The sequence below is a fragment of the Sorex fumeus genome, unplaced genomic scaffold, assembly GCF_029834395.1.
Source record: "Sorex fumeus unplaced genomic scaffold, SorFum_2.1 ptg000095l, whole genome shotgun sequence".
NCBI lineage: Eukaryota > Metazoa > Chordata > Mammalia > Eulipotyphla > Soricidae > Sorex > Sorex fumeus.
In genome coordinates this window covers 9,617,784-9,637,431 of record NW_026606152.1, presented here as the reverse complement: position 1 = coordinate 9,637,431, position 19,648 = coordinate 9,617,784, and the positions used below count along the sequence as shown (strand labels likewise).

The window sequence follows — 19,648 nt, the reverse complement described above, 5'->3', positions numbered from 1 at the left end:
CACTTTCCAGAATATAAGTGATAAGTGTATTTTGTGATTTTTAAGTAGCTACACTAAATTAATGTTTATTTTTTTCTATTATTTTTTTTATTCATTTTGAAGATTCTGAAGATTACTCAATGAGAACTTTATATGACCTTTGCTCAGAAGTCCAGACTCTAAAGGTATGACCTCTATAATAATTAAATTTTTATATAATATTGTAAAAACTCAGACAGTACAAAGTTAGAGAAATTATACTGTACTATTTTTTCTTATGAAAGGATGATGTCACTGTCCTTCTTGATAAAGCATGTTTGGAAAGTCAAGAAAGCATTGACTTCATGAAAGCAACAAAACTACTGATGAAAAAAAATTCAATGGATATCATGAAAATAACTGAGTATTTCCAAAAGTATGGATATAATCTACATGCCAAGAAAAATTCAGGTGTGAATAAATTCTATTTTATAACTTCTTGTTTTGTTTTGTTTGGGGGCCACACCCAGCAGTACACAGGATAAATAGCTATAGCCTCTCTCATTCAACCCAGAGTCTCGATATATATCAGCCAGTTCCTCTTTTTTACAAATAAGTCACAGAACTTGTTCATATCTGGGAGGCTTGGGGCCAGTGACAGTAATTCCTATTTTATAGTTTCAAATGATTTATAGTATTCTGGATTCATTCAGTGGTCCTTCGTCTTCTGCAGCCTTAAGAGCTTTACAGTGGGATTTAGCTGGAAGTACTAGATTTGGAATGCATGTTTAGCAAAACCCAGAGGTTCGTAAAAACACCCATAGTTGCCTCCAGGTAGTGGGTGCTCTGCTGCTGACTGGAACTTGTCTTTGTTCTGGCAAAATAGAACAAACTTACCAGTTTCTGATAGTTTAAGTGAAAGATACCATATATTAGGCTATTTTATTTGGCTTTTTTTCCTTAGGGATTTTAGAACCCCCTTCTGCCAGGAAATTTCATGTGCCAATGTTGTTTTTTGTCTTCAAATGTATTTTGGGCCAGAGCAATGGTACAGTGTGTAGGGCATTTACCAGCACGTCACTTAGTTCCCCAACCCCACCAGGAGTGGTCCCTGAGTACAGAGCCAGTAGTAAGCCACGAGCACCTTTGGATGTGGTGTCCGTCCCTCTGCCCCCATTCCCCTGTGCTCAAAATATTTTTGTTGGATGCGTCTGGACTGATACTAGCTGTGAATACTTCATCCGCATATTGGAGTACATGCCCTTATGCAGTTGTGATTCTGGTAAGTCTCTTTTTCTGGCTTCCCTGAGGATGATAGGGGTATTTTTGAATTCTTGAGGCTATCAGACCAACAATATTGCTGTTTTACGTTAGTATCCAAGGCCTCCCTTTTAAAAGCAGTGTTTCTTGGGGTCAGATCTAAGCTAGTGCTATAAAAAGCTCTCCATAGCACAGTTCTGTAAACTGACAGAAATCCCCTGGTAAGGAAGATTTGTAATTTGAACCTTTCTTAATGGGTGCCTTTGAATATTTTTAGTATAAACACTGACAGATATTTCAAAATAGGCTTAGTATGTGAAATTCAGAACAAGAATGTAAACTTACTTTGCAATCTGGTAGGTACTTGCAGATATTGGTTACTGCTGTTACTGACCTGTGAGATTTCACTGAAGGTTTTTTGTTTTGGGGGCCACATTCAGCTTACATCATGCAAGACTTACTTCTGACAGGGCTCAAGGGACTGTATGTGGTGCTGGGGATCAGACCTGGGTCGGCGCATGCAAAGCAAGCACCTTACCTCCTGTCCTAATTTCACTGAAGATCAGGAAAGGAAAGATTAGTTTGTAAATAACATATGATTTGTACAATATTTATTTAAGAGTCTCAGGTGTTACTACATGTAGCATTAGGACAGGCAAAGATAGCATGGGCCAGGAGTATGGGCAAGTTTAGGACTGCAACAATTCAATACTAATCCCTCCACCAGTTTCAATGTCCCTCTGCCAAGTGTTCCCATATTTCCTTCCCCACCCCAACCCTGACTCTACCACTGCCTATCAATTGACAGTCACATTGCAAAGTTCCAGTGGTTGCGATTTAGTTCTCCATGTTTTCAGTTTTAATGACTGTGTTTTGGATATAAGACTATACCATATATCACTGGTTTAGCTGAAGTCCTAATGCCTGTTCACTCTTTACTTCCTATTCTCTTACCCCCCCCCCCCCTTTGATTTCTTTTCTTCTCTGTCTCCTCCCTAAACACTGTCAAGGGTGATCTGCGCATTCCCTTTTTAATATAATACATTTCCTCTTTCAGTATTCTATATTCCACAGATAAGTGAGATTATACTATGTTTGTCTTTCACTCAACATATCTTCCAGTTCCTGCCATGTTGCAGCAAATTGCATGATTTCATCATTCCTTGTAGCTGCATGGTATTTCATTTTATATATATATACCACATCTTCATAATCCACTCGTCTGTCATTGGACGCCTAGGTTGGTTGCATATCTTAGCTATTGTACTGAGTACAGCAATGAATAATGGTATTCATAATGGCCTTTTGGGATTATTTTTTGTCCTGGGAATCGAGGCCCAAAAGTGGGATTGCTGCGTCATATGGCAGTTCAACTCTAAGTTTACTAAGTTTACTGACTCTAAGTCAACTGTAAGTTTCTTTCCATACACTTTTCCACAGGGTTGTACCAGACAACATTCCCACCAACAGTGGATGAGAGTTCTTTTTCACCACTTCCCAACCATAGTTCCTACTATTTTTGATATATGCTATTCTCACTCGTATGAAATGGTATCTCATTGTCAGCTTGATTTGGATTTCTTTGATGATGAGTGATTTTTTCATGTGCCTATTGGCCATCCACCAGTCTTCCTCTAAGAAGTGTCTATTTACTTCCTCTCCCCATTTGTTGATATGGTTTTTAAATTTTTTGTTGTTGTTAGTCTTTGTGAGTATTTTATATATCCTGGACATCAAACCTTTATCTAATGTGTTGAGTGCAAATATTTTTTCTCCTTCAGTTAGCTGTCTCTTAGTTTTAGCCTGTCTTTTTTGCCATGCAAAAGCTCTTTAACTTTATGTAAAGGTAAAGGTAAAGGCCCTCCCGTTGATCGTCGATTTGCTCGAGCGGGCCCAGTAACGTCTCCATTGGAGACTTTGTTGTTACTGTGTCTGGCATATCGAATACTCTCGGTAGCTTGCCGGGCTTTATGTAGTCCCATTTATTTTTTATTTTGTTGCCTTTGCAAGTGATATCAGATCAGGCATTTTTGAGGTCCAAATCTTGAAGTGCTCTGCCTGTATTTTCCTCGGTGTACTTTATAGTTTCTGGTCTGATCTCAAGGTCGTTGATCCACTTTGAATTGACTTATGTGTGAGGTTTAAGATGTGAATTTAGCTTTAGTTTCTTAAAAGTAACTATCCAATTTTTCCAGCACCATTGTCAACCCTTTATCTTCATGTGATTTTAGCTTGAAGATTTCCTTTCTAAATAGCCTGATGTATGCACATTATAAAATAGGACATGTTGAAAATGAATCTGTTATTTCTTTTTTAGAAATTAGAGAAAATTTATTTTGAGGGGCCAGAGAGATATTACTGTGGGTAAGGCACTTGCCTTGCACAGCCAACCCTATTTGATCCTCAGTATTCCATATGGTCTCCTAAGCACCGTCCGGAGTGATCCTTGAATGCAGAGCCAGCAGTAACCCCTGAGCATCGCCAGGTGTGCTACACCCCACCCCATGAAAAAAACAGCAGTATTTTAAGAATTCTTTTGTTTTGGGTTTCACTGTTGGTGCTCAGGAGGCTCAGGGTCTCTTCCCTGTGATGCAGGCCGATGATTCATTGCCAAAGCCTAAGGATGCACCATTGGGTGGCTGCTTCCACCATAGGGGCTGCTTCCAGGTGACCATGCAGTGCAGGGGTTCAAATCCCAGCCTCGCACATGTGAAGCATACTATAAACTCAGTAAACTATTTTCCTCGTCCGCTGTGTGTTTTCAAAGCAGCAAAATTATGAGTTGACAAAACACTTGAAAGGGAAAACCTATATAATAATAATTTTTAAAAATCAAACTAAACCTCCAATTTTAATTTAAAACTTTGGTACACTTCCCATGAGAAGATTGCACTGGCCTTTAGATGTATTTTAAACACTTGGAGAAAAAATATCCTTATCCCACAAATTTCTTAGCTACTAAAAAAGAGGTCAAAATGATCATGTACATTATTATATCCTACAAACAGCCAAAGATTCCCAAATACAAGAAAAGCCTTTGACATAGTGAAGAAATTGGGTGAATAGGCCAAATGTGGCAAGGCATCTCCAGCCACAGTTGGATACAATTTCCCAAGTCCAACAGTTTCAATTTGACAAGCCTGTTCAATGGGGCGGAGCTATAGTATAGTAGTGGATAGGATACTCACCTTGCAAATGTCTGACCCAAGTTCTATCCCTGACATCCCATATAGTCCCCGGGCCCACCAGGAGTGATCCTGGAGTGCAGTCAGGAGTAAATAATCCCTGAGCATTGCTGGCTATGTACAAAAAAAAAGAATTTTTTAAAAAATTAAAAAAAATTTTTTTAATTGAATCACCATGTGATAGAGCATTACAGAGCTGTTCATGATTGGGTTTCAGTCATACAGTGGTATTACCTCTAAACTTCCGATCTTAGTTCCCTAACTTTGAAATTCTGTAATGGTAAAAATCAGTATTTTAATGGCATCCTTTAAATTAAAAGAGTTACATAAAACTTTTCAGAATCTCTACAATATGTGCTTCTTTTCAGTTTAATTTTCAAGTGAATCAGCTTGAAATAGCTCTATTACTGTTGTGTCTTTTTTATTTTTTATTGAATCACTGTGGGAAAGGTTACAAAGCTTTCAGGTTTAGGTCTCAGTCATGCAAATATCAAACACATTTCCCTTTACCAATACTTATTTTTTACCATAAAGAACCCCAATAAACCCCACCCCCCACCCCTCCGAGTCCCTGTGAGGCAGATGAATTCTAGTTAACACTCTATCTGCTTTGATTAGATTCATTGTTTCAATAAAAGATTCACCACTATTATTTAGAGTTTACCCCCCAAATCAGACATGCCGAAAAAGCATTGTGAAGTGATTTGCTTTCTACAGCTGGGTTCAAGAATTAAATGTTGGTTTTGGATTTCTGCTATTTTACCTATTGACCCTGGAAGTATTTCTACTGAAAGTCAGATAGTTAAGAAATTGGTTTCTGTGTTCTGGAGTCGTGGCCATGCTGGAGAGCCGCTTGTGGGGGGCAACTGGTGGCCTCGGTAGGGCGTGAAGGGCGGACCGAAACGCACCCCTTCCCATCAGGTTTTAGTCGCCCCCACACCCCCGGCTCATACCTGCTGTCCACACGGCTCCCATGCAGCCGCCATCTTTCTTTCCAGAGAGGAGAGGGCGAATGGGGCAACACCCTTTCCCCTCCGGACAGACATGATGGCCTGGATTAACGCATAGTCCTTTCACTTTTCTGCTCCAAGCTGCTGGTTTCTGCATTAAGTCCTTGTGCTTCTGGGGCTGTGGCTGTGCTGGAGAGCCGCTCGTGGGGGGCAATTGGTGACCTCGGTAGGGCGTGAAGGACGGACCAGAACGCCCCCCTTCCCATGAGGTTTTAGTCGCCCCCACACCCCCGGCTCATACCTGCTGTCCACAAGGCTCCTTGCGGCCGCCATCCTTCTTTCCAGAGAAGAGAGGGTGAATGGGGCAACACCCTTTCCCCTCCAGCAGACTTGATGGCCTGGATTAACGCATAGTCCGTTCACTTTTCTGCTCCAAGCTACTGGGTTCTGCATTAAGTCCTTGTGCTTCTGGGGCTGTGGCCGTGCTGGAGAGCTGCTCGTGGGGGGCAACTGGTGGCCTCGGTAGGGCATGAAGGACGGACTGGAACGCCCCCCTTCCCATGAGGTTTTAGTCGCCCCCACACCCCCGGCTCATACTTGCTGTCCACAAGGCTCCCATGCGTCCGCCATCTTTCTTTCCAGAGAAGAGAGGGCAAATGGGGCAACACCCTTTCCCCTCCGGACAGACATGATGGCCTGGATTAACGCATAGTCCTTTCACTTTTCTGCTCCAAGCTGCCGGGTTCTGCATTAAGTCCTTGTGCTTCTGGGGCCGTGGCTGTGCTGGAGAGCCACTCGTGGGGGGCCACTGGTGACCTCGGTAGGGCGTGAAGGATGGACCGGAACGCCCCCCTTCCCATGAGATTTTAGTCGCCCCCACACCCCCGGCTCATACCTGCTGTCCACAAGGCTCCCATGTGGCCACCATCTTTCTTTCCAGAGGGAGGAGGGCGGAAGGGAGCAACACCCTATCCCCTCCGGCAGACTTGATGGCCTGGATTAACTCATAGTCCGTTCACTTTTCTGCTCCAAGCTGCTGGGTTCTGCATTAAGTCCTTGTGCTTCTGGGGCTGTGGCCGTGCTGGAGAGCCACTCGTGGGGGGCAACTGGTGGCCTCGGTAGGGCGTGAAGGACGGACCGGAACGCCCCCCTTCCCATGAGGTTTTAATCGCCCCCACACCCCCAGCTCATACCTGCTGTCCACAAGGCTCCCATGCGGCCGCCATCTTTCTTTCCAGAGAAGAGAGGGCGAATGGGGCAACACCCTTTCCTCTCCGGGCAGACATGATGGCCTGGATTAACGCATAGTCCTTTCACTTTTCTGCTCCAAGCTGCTGGGTTCTGCATTAAGTCCTGTGTTTCTGGGGCTGTGGCCGTGCTCCAAACTTAACTCTGATTTTCAGGGAGAAAGGTTGGGTGGTTTACTTCCCATTGATCACTTTGTATATAGAGAGATGTCCATCTGGGGGAGGCGGGATGCGGTACCTACCCCATCTGGGACTTGCCGGTGATCTCAGCTCTTTTTGGAACCTGTTTTGTTTTTCTCCGGGATCTGTGGTTCCCGCCCTCCATGTGGTCCTTCTCCTCGGCTGTATGTTGTAAAGATGGCGCTGGGGAGCGGGCTGTGGGCGTGACTTCCGGAATCAGAGGTTACCTGGGAGCTGTAGTCCCGGCAGATTTGAGAAAAAGTCCTAGTTCCCGCATACTCGAGCTGTGCTTGTAGAGGCTTCTGGTAACGGGGGTTCCATCTGGGGGAGGCGGGATGCGGTACCTACCCCATCTGGGACTTGCCGGTGATCTCAACTCTTTTTGGAACCTGTTTTGTTTTTCTCCGGGATCTGTGGTTCCCGCCCTCCATGTGGTCCTTCTCCTCGGCTGTATGTTGTAAAACTGTGTCTTTTTTTTTTTCCCTCTTTTATTTGGACACACCCTTAGCTTTGTTGATGCTTAATCACTCCTAATGGTGCTCCGGGACCATATTGAGTTCTGGGAATCTAACCTTGTCAGTTACATGCAAGTTATATCTTACCCACTGTCCAATCTCTGACCCCGTAGGTTGCCCATTTCTAAAGTAAACTAAAGTCCAGTAATTAGTATTTTAGCAAAATCTTTTTGTATTTTTGTATTCAGATCTTTGTATTCAAATCTCTCTCATTAACCTTAGTCAAAATCAGCTTGTTAATTTTTCCTGTTGGTAAATTAATTCTGACAAATAAACATTGAGTACAGGCATTATACAATCCATGTTGCAAATTAAATCCTTAATTTAGAATTAGCTTTTATTTACCAAAATTATTGTAGATTACATTCTTTAAAGGGCTGGAGCTATAGCACAGCGGTAGGGCGTTTGCCTTGCACGCAGCCAATATGGCCGACCCGAGTTCGATTCCTCCGCCCCTCTTGGAGAGCCCGGCAAGCTACCGAGAGTATCTCGCCTGCACAGCAGAGCCTGGCAAGCTACCCGTGACGTATTCAATATGCCAAACACAGTAACAACAAGTCTCACGATGGAGACGTTACTGGGCCGCTTCGAGCAAATCGATGAACAACGGGAGGACTGTGACATTCTTTAAAACATTTTAGGTTAGTAATTTTAATAATATCATCTGTGACAAAATAGAAGAGTAGAGATGCAAATATATTTTAAACAGAGATCTAGGTTTCCATTTAAGATTTCAATTACTGAGGCCTAAGTGATATATCTGAAGCACTTTGAGTAGTAAGGGATAAGTTTATTTGCTGGGTTCACTTGTTCAGTGCCTATATATTTTGTATAGACATCAAAGACACACTCAAAGATCTCAGATGGAACGTCTCCTGGTTTGTATTTTACTTCCCAGACTTTAAGTTCCATTGTTTGGGTACTGCTTGTGCCCACGTGGCCGAGCACATGTAGGCTGAGCACATGTGTCGCCCGCGTCTCCCCTCTTGAGATGTGTACTTTCATGCTTTCGTGTCTAATGCTGGGATGTGTGTAGGGGCTCTCTCTCCACCCTTGGAGAAGCCCATGTTCTCTCTTGAGTACGTTATTCTCTTTCTCTCTCTCCTCCGCACCTAAAAATCTTCCAAAAAAAAAAAAAGCCTCATCTGTTTCCAAAACTCATTATTTCATTCAGTTAGGTTTTTGATAGAAGTATACCAGATAGGATTAAAGTTTTTTCTCCTTTTGGGTCAAGGCCCAATAGTACGCTGATAGGGCATTTGCCTTGCAAGTATCCAACCTGGGTTCTATCTCTGACATCCCATATTTCCCCTAAGCCCTCCAGGAGTGATCTCAGAGCTCAGAGCCAGGAAAAAACCCTGACCACTTAGAGACAGTGATCTGAAAAAATTCAAAATTTTTTTGAATAAGTGAAAAACAAAAGTAGCTGTCTTTTGAGGGGCCTACCCAGGGTCATGCCTTACTACTGGCTGTGGGCTCAGGGATTACTGCTGCTGGTGCTCAGAGTACCATTTATGCCGTGATTGAACCCAGGATTCATCATGCAAAGCATGTGCTCCAGCTCTTTGGGTTCTTTCCTTGGTTCTGACATGTACCTGAACCCTTATTAAGTTATAACTTATATCTGGCTCCACTCCCCGTTTACTTATTACTATATTGTGCATTTCATAACAACCCGAATCGGACAATTACACTTGAATAAATGTGCCTCACTACCGGCAGTTTCTATCTTTGTTGTCTATGCACCAACATCCAGTTATGGTGAAAGAGAAACTGAGAAATTCTACATGGAGCTGGAGAAGTTCTATAAAGAAGATCACACCTTCTACAAGATCATTGTCGGTGATTTTAATGCCAAGATAGGACCAAGAAGATCAGTCGATGAACTCCACATCGGGACCCATAGCCTAGAATGGAACGAACAGGGTGACAGACTGTCTGAGTTCATCTTGTCAACCAAAACCTTCCATGGTAACTCACAGTTCCAAAAGGCTGAATCTAAACGTTGGACATGGGAGTCTCCCAATGGACGGTTCCACAATGAAATAGACCACATCATATTCAATTGGCGGTTTTGCCTAACTGATATTGCTGTTGTCCCAAAATTCCAAACGGGATCAAACCACCGTCTTCTTCGTGCAAAATTCTACCTCACAGAACGAGGAGAAAAGAATGCAAGGTTTAAGAAGAGGACTCCCAGAACAACCACCAACTGGGAGCTCTTTGGCTCTGTTGCGGCAACATGGGAAGATGCCATCATTGACAACATTGATGAGGAATACAATCGAATGATTCAGCATCTCCATGATTGTGCAAGGAATGCCAAGAGAGAGATAACCACAAAAAACCGCCTTTCTTTGAACACTCTTGAACTTATTTGCCAACGTGGCTTGGCTCATGCCTCAGGCGAACATCCGAACTGGCAAAACAGTGCAGAGAAGCCATCAAGGATGACCTCAAAAACAGGAGAGCAGCAGTACTGGTAGATGCGGCAGAAGCTGGGAAAAGCATTCGTAATGCCCGCCTGTCCTTCACCAACTACAAAACCAAGATGACTGCCCTCCGACATCATGATGGATCTATCACATCTTCCAGAAGGGCAATGGAGAAGATTATTCATGACTTCTACTCAGATCTCTTTAATAGCCACGTCCACTTGCCCACATACCACATACCACATGATGGATATGTCGTTCCCAATGTTCTCCCTTCCGAAATCCAACATGCCATCTCGTCGGTAAAGAAACAAAGAGCACCTGGCCCAGACAAGATCAGACCTGAACACCTGAAAAACTTACCATCAATTCTCATCAATACATTGGCTCGGCTCTTCACACACTACCTGTCTGAATGCAAGGTTCCATCCCAATGGAAAACCAGCAGGACTGTACTACTATACAAGAAAGGAGACATCCACGACATTTGCAACTATCGCCCAATCTGCCTATTGTCTGTCATCTACAAACTATTCACTCGAGTCATCCTGAATAGGATTAGTAGAACACTAGATGAAGGACAACCATGTGAACAAGCTGGATTCCGTAAAGGATTCAGTACCATCGACCATATCCACATGATTACTAAGGTCATTGAGGTATCTCGGGAGTTCAAGATGCCGCTCTGTCTAACGTTCATTGATTTAAAGAAGGCCTTTGATTCTGTTGAGACGGAAGCGGTCATGGAAGCCCTAGCCAATCAGGGCATTCAAGCCCAATACATCAAGATCCTCCGTGAGCTGTATTACGGATTCACTACCAGGATCTCATCATTCTACAAAGAAGTGATCGTTGATGTCAAGAGAGGGGTGCGGCAGGGTGATACCATTTCACCAAAACTCTTCAGTGCCACCCTCGAGAACATCATGTGACGACTGGAATGGGAAGGCATGGGAGTGAAGATAGATGGTCGGCAACTACACCACCTCCGCTTTGCTGATGACATTATTCTAATAACACCAAACATCAGCCAAGCAGCACAAATGCTGAACGACTTTGACCGTGAATGTGGAAAGGTCGGACTACAGCTGAATCTTACGAAGACAATGTTTATGAGAAACAGCCTTGTTCCTGACGCTCCATTCGCTCTCAACGGAACCACCATCTCTGAATGCAACAGTTATATATACCTAGGTCGAGAAATCAACATGATGAATGACCTGGCACCTGAGTTGCACAGGAGGAAGAGAGCGGCTTGGAATGCCTTCAAGAGCATTGAAGAAATAACTAAAAGGACAAAGAACCTCCAGCTACGAGCACATCTCTTTGATTCCACTGTTCTTCCTGCATTAACATATGCCTCAGAGACCTGGACCCTACGAAAACGGGATGAGAACGCTATTCGGGTATCTCAAAGAGGAATCGAAAGAACTATGCTTGGAATATCACGATTCACTCAAATGAGAGATAGAATCCGGAGTTCTGATCTTCGTCAACGCTCAAGAATCAGGGACACTGTCTCATTTGCCAAGACATCAAAAATCAGATGGGCTGGACATGTAATGAGGTTTACAGACAACCGCTGGACTAGAGCCATTACTGATTGGATTCCACGGGACATCAAAAGATCACGTGGACGCCCACCTACAAGATGGTCAGACTTCTTCGTCAAGACCCTAAATGATCGGTTTGAGGCTCTGCATGTTCCTAAAATGAACAGATACCATTGGGCTACACTAGCACGCAACCGGGATGAATGGAGACGTTACTGGCGCCCGCTCGAATAAATCGATGAATAACGGGGATTAAGTGATATTGTGCATTTCAAATTAATTTAATTTGGGATACCGGAGATTGAACTTGAGTCAGCCACAGGCAAGGCAAGTGCCCTGCCCACTGTACTATCGCTCTAGTCCCAAATGTCGTTGTCTTTAAATTTTTTTTTTCTTTTTGATGAAGCAAATAGTTTTTATTGAAAGAAATTTAGAGGTGAGAGCAAGAAGACGCAGAGAGGGGACATCATGTTCAGGAGAGAACATGGACTGCTCCAGAGGGGGAGGAGAGAAAGAAATATGGGTTCAAGAGAGAACATGAGCCTAGAATGGGTTTTGGGAGGAGGTTATGCAATTCCTCCAAATTCCATTTTCTCACATTTATATTGATCTTCATGATTTACACTGTTGTTAGTGGACATTACAACAGTATACTACCACCAGAGTGTCAACTTCTGCCTGTATCCCAGGGCCAGAACACACCCTTCCTGTCTGTCCCTCCATCTCTCCTGCATCCAGATAAGCTCAGTTCTGTAGATCAAGTGTCCAATTTCTTGTCCTAAGTTACTTGTCTCTATCTCATAAACAGGAGAGATCAGTCTTGTGTCTGTCCCTCTCCTTCTGACTTCACTCAATTCTATTCATGTGGTGATAAATTGCACAAGTTCCATTCTGTAGATACTAGGACAACAGTCTCTTCTTTTGGTTATTAATTTGTGAGTTAAAATTCTAAAGTAATATCAATCATTTCACATGGAAATTATGAATGATAGAATAGTTTTACAGTTTATTAAAATCCAACAAATCACATTAAATAAGGAAATTTAACTTTTTTAATGATTATTGCTTTTTTCTTTTCTCCCCCTCTTTTGTTATATATTTTCATGTTATAACTCTAGTTTTTATTTTACTTCTCTAATATGTCATTAGAATCTTAGTAAAGAGAAAGTAGAAATAAAGTATTAGTGACTAAGGAGAGAATTAGAATTTTTTATTAGAATTAGAATATTTCTAATGGAGATAATTTATGTGGTTTTGTTTTTAATTTCCCAATTTGGTATTTAACCAAGTGTGATCTTGATTTTTAATTCCAGTGGATGATTATGATATCAATGACTCCAAAGTAGAATCTGTGAAGCATGAAGAACTTCAGAACTCTGATATGAAGGATGATTTGTCTGATCTTGCTGCTCCAAGCAGTTCTGTTTCTGAGAAGTCTCCACGTAGTCCACAGCTTTCGGATTTTGGTCTTGAGCGGTACATGATATCACATGTTCTACCAAATGTTCCACAAGTCGTAAATAACCGTAAAGAAGAGCCAGAAATCATAACTCCATCTACCAAAGAATCACTAGTTACTGTACCCAAAACTCCAAAGTGTGTACTAAAGATGGATGATTTTGAGTGTATTACTCCTAAATTAGAGCATTTTGGTATCTCTGATTATACTCTTTGTTTAAATGACGATTACACGATAGGACTTAAAAATATGGAGAAAAATAAATGGTAAGCAACTTTCTTAAAAAATACATTTTTGTTTAACTTTATTAGTTTTTTGTGCTTAACTGATTTTCTTAGGATTTAGTCCTGTTTCAGATCAGATCTTTCCTTTGAAAGATTTTCATATACTGGATTTTCATACCCAGTATGAAAATCTTACCTACCTCCTACCCCCTACACACTTGTGGTTGATTCCAACCAGTCCTCCTAGCCCGTTTTCTCTAGCCATAGATATTAGTTTTCTGCTATATATATTTTTGTATATAAATATACACCACCAGTTCCTGGACTGACCTCTACTAGAAGTGGCCCATACTTAAAAGAACAAAAAGCTGAATATTGCTTTAGATTTGATACTTTCACTCCGCATGATACTCTCCATGTCCATCCATTTATAGGCAAATTTCATGACTTCTTCTTTCCTAACAGCTGTGTAGTATTACATTTTATAAATGTGCCATAGTTTCTTTGTCCAGTTGTCTGTTCTCGGGTACCATTTAACTCAGGTGGTAGTGAAGCTCAATTATGAGCTTATTGGGGGTTATGAGTAACCCCCCTCTCTCCACACACACACACACACTCACACACACACACACACACACACAAAATAGTTCCCTCATAACTCGTGATTGGTGTGTGCAGGCTCAGAGTTCCATCCTCAGCACTATGTGGCACCTTGGAACACCTCTAGGTCTAGCCCTGGTGGCCTTGAGTACTGCTAGGACTGTCCAAGTGGCCCTCAAGCACCACCAGTTCCTGGACTAACCTCTACTAGAAGTGGCCCATATTTAAAAGAACAAAAACCCGAATATTGCTTTAGATTTGATACATGGTAGGATTGTTTTCCATAAGTTTGATACTATTTTTTTTCCTTATTTTTTTCTTAATCATAACAGTGAGCAGTTCCTTGAAACAGAACTGATGAGTAATGATATTTCCACTGTTTCTCCTGACCCCATAATCCAGCGATTAGAAAAAAATGGTAAGTGTGAAAATCAAATTGTTTCTCAAAGCTATACTCTTTGCATAGAGTTGTTTTTGTGACCTTTGTATTTTCTTAGTAGCCTTCTGCATCTTAATTAATAAATACTGCATTAAGTATCATTCGAATGAAGTTGAACATATTATCGACAAGAGGAACATACCATTTTCTGGTGTTTTTTTCAGTACTCTTAATGACAAACATTGTTATCAACATTTTCTATTTCAGCATTCATATTCACCAATCTTGAAGAAATAGTACCCCTTTCTCCCATTTATCTTATGTATTTCATGAAATATGTTTTCATGAAACTGTAAAACCTAAATAGCACAGCGGGTAGGGCATTTGCCTTGCACGCAGCCAACATGGCCGACCCGAGTTCGATTCCTCCGCCCCTCTCGGAGAGCCCGGCAAGCTACCGAGAGTATCTCGCCCGCATGGCAGAGCCTGGCAAGCTCCCCGTGACGTATTCGATATGCCAGACACAGTAACAACAAAGTCTCCAATGGAGACGTTACTGGGCCAGCTCGAGCAAATCGATGATCAACGGGAGGGCCTTTACCTTTTACCTATAAAACCTAAAACTATTTTTTGTTTTCATTTTGATTTTGTTTTTGTTTTTGGCCCACACATGGTGGTGCTCAGGGCTTACTCCCAGCTCTGTGCTCAGGGATCATTCTTGGCGGGCTCGAGGGATGAACCTGGGTCAGCAACATGCAAGGCAAGCGTCCTACCTGCTGTGCTGTCATTCCAGCCACTGAAACTAGTTATTTGAATTATGATTGAGACTCAGCTGGCTATCTCAAATATATTGGCTTGTTTTTTATTGTCAGGGATTGAGCCCAGTCCACCCACCATAACCATGCCTGTGCTCTCCACCAAGCCTGGCCCCACCCTGACACATTTGTTATAAAATAGCACTGTCAGAGTTTTGTACATATTTCCAGAAAAAAATTTTGTTCTAAACTCACTGACTTCATTTTGTGTTATTGAGTTTCATTATTATGTATCTCGCCTGCACGGCAGAGCCTGGCAAGCTACCTGTGATGTATTCGATATGCCAAACACAGTAACAACAAGTCTCATGATGGAGACATTACTGGGCCCACTCGAGCAAATCGATGAACAACAGGAGGACAGTGACAGTGAGTTTCATTATGTTATCTGGTTCTCAGGCCGGAGCAATAGTACAGTGGGTCAGGCCCTTGCCCTGCACAGAGCCAGTCTGGGTTGATTCCTGGCTACCCCATATGATAGCCAAGCACAGCAAGGCAGTAGCGATCCTTGAGTGCAAAGCCAGTAGTAAGTCCTGAGCACTGCTGATTTTGCCCCCAATGCCCCCGTTTAAAAAAAAAAAAAGTCATCTTATTCTCCTGAACAAACAAATGTGAACTGACTCAGAGTAACCTTAGAACTTAATTCATAAGTAAAACCATAATATTAAAGGGCAGTGTGTGTGTGTGTGTGTGCGCACGCACGCATTTTAGTTTTTAATCCGGACCTTCACCCTGGCACCCCCATTCAGTGATACTCAGTCAGCATGTGCAAGCTAGTGAGGAGATGATCTGGCATGCTAGGGGCCACCCCAGTCACCTGGTCAATGAAGCTCAGGAATCATCCCAGTCATGTCCAGTTGTGCTGGGGGGCAGAGTGAGTATGAGGTGCCAGGATCAGGGCCACTGACAGAAAAGTAGAGAGAGACTGTGTCTGTTGAATTACTACTTCATGTCACACTCAGAAATTAATTCCCAATACATCATAAACTCTTTAGAAAGTCAAAGACTATCTTTGACTTCTGAAGTAGGATGAATTTTTTGTTTGCTTGTTTTTGTTTGAGGTTTAGGTATATGTTTCTGTGTCTGTGTTGTTTCTTTTTCTAGTGAAGCATTTTATTTGCTCATAGTTATTACGTCCTTAGAAAAAGTGTAGGATAACATTGTTTGTCCTTTCTCCCTCGGCACAGGGAGCTTAGGTTTATCAGGCTACACCTATCATAGTACTCCCAAGTCATTCCCATTCCACTGTGTTTATCTGTAAACTCTTCTCTGTGCTCTCCTCCCCAACCAATTAATCATCTTTTTCCCCTAATCAGATTGTTAGCTTGAAGATCAGATCCTTCTAAGGACACTGAACTTGTATTGTAAGTTATGTCTTTTGCATAGTTTACCTTAAAGCAATGTCCTTTCTGTATGGACACAGGAAGACAGTTGATACTATGCTTTTGTAACTTGGGCATTGATTGACTGAATAATATTTACTCCTGGGCATCTGCGTTCTTGACTCAGTTTCCCTTAGTTCCTAGCACCCCAAAAGCAGGGTCCCGACAAGGGACTGAATGGACCCAGGGCAAGCTGTAAGCTACCCTGCATTGATATGGGCCAGGCCAAAGCGCCACAATACTCAACTATAAGTTGAGGGCATGATCATGGACAGATGCTATCATGATCCAAAAATAATGACAAGACTAGGACCCTGATGGGGTTAGGAAGACTAACCTGGCCTGAGGACTACGGTCTGGAGTATATAGTGAGGTGTCCTCAGGAAGAACCAAACTGTAAGTTTATTTCTCTTACTGCTCATACAGAATGACATTGCTAGAAATAGATTTATTACAACTATTTAAGTGGATTACTAGTTGAGGATGGCTGGAGTGATAGCACAGGGGGTAGGACATTTGCCTTACACACTGCCGATTGGGCCAACCCAGGTTCTATTCCTCCGCCCCTCTCAGAGTGCCCAGCAAGCTACCAAGAGTATCTTGCACTCACGGCAAAGCCTGACAAGCTCCCCATGATATATTCAATATGCCAAACACAGTAACAAGTCTCACAATGGAGACCTTACTGGGCCTGCTCGAGCAAATCAATGAACAATGAGAGGACAGTGCTGCAGTGCAGTGCTACTAGAAGAAAGCGACACACCCTCGTTGGGATCCCACCCTTGAGTGGATCTCCTAGTAATCTGGAGTAATCTCCTTAAATGAGATTTTGTCCTTGAGTTAATTTCCTGGAGGAGTGAACTTAGCCCTCTTTGTTGATTTGTTGATGTGCAACCCACCTTTGTATCAACACCCTATGGGATTGCTGTATAAACTAAGACTGTAAGACTGAAGGGGGGCAGAGTCAGATCTCCAAGCTGGAAGGAGATTGAGGGGGAAGCAAGAAGGAGAATGAGGGGCTGGAGCAATAGCACAGAGGGTAGGGCGTTTGCCTTGCACGCGGCCAACTCGGGTTCGATTCCCAGCATCCCATATGGTCCCCTGAGCACCGCCAGGGGTAATTCCTGAGTGCAGAACCAGGAGTAACCGGAGGAATCTAGAGAGGAGATGGGAATAAACTGCAATTGATACCGACCAGCCTGGCCCTCGTACCTTCCTTTGCCTACCCATGGCTGTCAGCCTCCCCAGGGGGGGAGAAGTGGAGACAACTGAATGCAAGCGGCAGGAGAGATAGAGCGCTGCTGCCCTAAGAAACTACACAAAAAAGAATCCCAGAATTTTCTCTCCTGTGTTTTCCTCTTGTTTCTTCACGGTCCATGATGCCGCTGCAATTGTCAGTACAATGAAACCAAACTGACAGGATAGGAGAAAGTTATTTTATCATTTTTCTAGATCTTTGGCTGCACAGCAAATGTGGGGTTGATCACACCACACTTGTTCAATTTGCTTGTAAAATTCATGATAATTTTCTCCACTCTGATTTCAAATTTACTGATGAAGCTGTTTCATCGTAATGGTGAGGAATCTCAAAATGACTTTGGAGCACAGCCAGATGAGCACCTGTCACTTGCCTCACTTCTCAGCATTGTTGTTGCTTTTGAGGGCATCAGCCAGAACGTTCATACACACCATGGCAGCTCACAGAAAGATGGCAGAAAGAGGACGGAAAGGACAAGCACACAAAGTAATGGGTCTGACTGTGTTTGGAAGGGCAGGCTCCTAAATAGTGTTCAGGGGGCTTGGGCCATTCAGGGCTCTCAGGCATCTCAGGGCATCCCAGGTGGGATGGTTCAACGTGAGGATCAGAAGCTATGTGTGGTTCAGGCCCTCCAGCTTCAGGAACTTATTGGGCAATACTCAAGGGCCTTCAGGGCTACACCTGTCTATGCTCCGGGCACCATGTGCAGCCAAAGCTCCATCCTGGGTCAGTCCAAGTCAGGTATATGCAAGGCTGTGCTAACTCCAAGGTCCTTCGTACACTATTCTGTGATCACCATTGAAAGTTTGTTTCTTGTACATTGTGCAGATGACCCTTGTTACTCACGTATTGCATAGCTCCTCTTCTCGTCAGAGTATAAAGACACGTGTTTTGTTTTGTTTGCTTTATCTTTCACATATGGCTAAAATCATATTTGTCTATCTCCATTTGACTTATGACATCTAGCATAATTTCCTCAAGGTCTACACTGTCAATATAGACGACAATCCCCTAGGCCTCCGGAGACTGTTTTCTTTTTATTCTTTTCTTTTTTGCTTTTTGGGTCACACCCAGTGATGCTCAGGTGTTACTCCTGGCTCTGCACTTGGGAATTACTCCTGGGGGTGCTGGGGAGACCATATGGGATGCCGGGGATCAAACCCAGGTTGGCCGCGTGCAAGGCAAACGCCCTGCCCACTGTGCTATCTCTCCAGCCCCCCAGCGATTGTTTTCTCTTATTAATAGGAAGTGTCTATTCACCTTTCCAATTTTTTGATAGGTTAATGTACTTTGCTCTTAAATTTTTTGAGTGCTTTATGAATTTTGAATCTTAGCCTTTTGTCAAATGTGTGATAACCAAATACTTTCTTAGTCAATAGGATATTTTCTTAATCTAGTCATTGTTTCTTTTGCAGTGCAAAAGCATCTTAAATTTGTTGTAGTCCCATTGTTTATGTTTATTTGTTTTCTTGGCCAACATAACTTTCTGAAGATGACTTTAGAGACGGTATAATGGAGAATGTTGCCTGTATTTCCTCAGTGCATTTTAAGGATTTTAGGTCTATCAGTATAATGACTTTAAAGTTCAAGTCTTTGGTGCTGGAGTGATATAACAGCAGGTAGGGTGTTTACCTTGCATGCAGCCGACCTGGCATTCGAAAAGATCCCCTGAGCACCCCAGGAATAATTCCTAGGTGCAGAGCCAGGAATAACCTCTGAGCATCGCCAGGTATGACATAAAAATAAAATAAAATAAAACAAAGTTGGCATCTTTATTTTAAGTTTATTTTTAATATTTATTTTCATGCCATTCTGTGTCTTCTAGATGCTGAGTATACAAATTCCCCCTTAGCACCTACATTCTGCACGCCTGGTTTGAAAATTCCTTCTACAAAGAACAGCAGAACTTTGGTAAATTCCCATAAAATTAAAAAGCTCTACTTATTTTTTAATGACTCAGATACACTATTATTTCAACACTTGAAAAATGTGTTTAAAAAACTCATGAAGCCTCTGGGAATGTATTTATAATGTATTTCTGAAGGATAATTTAGTAACACATATTAAATGGTATAAAACCTAGGGACAGAGAGATAGTACAGTGGAAGGGCTACTTGCATTGCAAATGACCAACCTAGCATCCCATATGGTCCTCTGAGCACCATCGGAGTAATTCCTGAGTGCAGAACCAGGAGAAGCCCCATAGCACTGCAGGGTGTGACCCAGAAAACAAGAAATAATGGTCTAA

General features: G+C 42.6%; 1 protein-coding gene and 1 pseudogene across 1 annotated transcript in view; one reads left to right on the top strand and one right to left on the bottom strand.

The window, feature by feature from the left end:
- SKA3 (spindle and kinetochore associated complex subunit 3) overlaps positions 1 to 19,648 on the top strand; it is a 36,088-nt gene that overhangs the window by 14,252 nt on the left and 2,188 nt on the right. The window contains exons 2-6 of the mRNA XM_056132955.1: positions 103 to 164; positions 264 to 429; positions 12,597 to 13,008; positions 13,899 to 13,984; positions 19,226 to 19,311. Of these exons, the coding sequence (XP_055988930.1) occupies positions 103 to 164; positions 264 to 429; positions 12,597 to 13,008; positions 13,899 to 13,984; positions 19,226 to 19,311 (812 nt within the window). The remainder of the gene's footprint in view (positions 1 to 102; positions 165 to 263; positions 430 to 12,596; positions 13,009 to 13,898; positions 13,985 to 19,225; positions 19,312 to 19,648) is intronic.
- On the bottom strand, positions 17,457 to 17,834 carry LOC130040667 (40S ribosomal protein S15a-like; annotated as a pseudogene).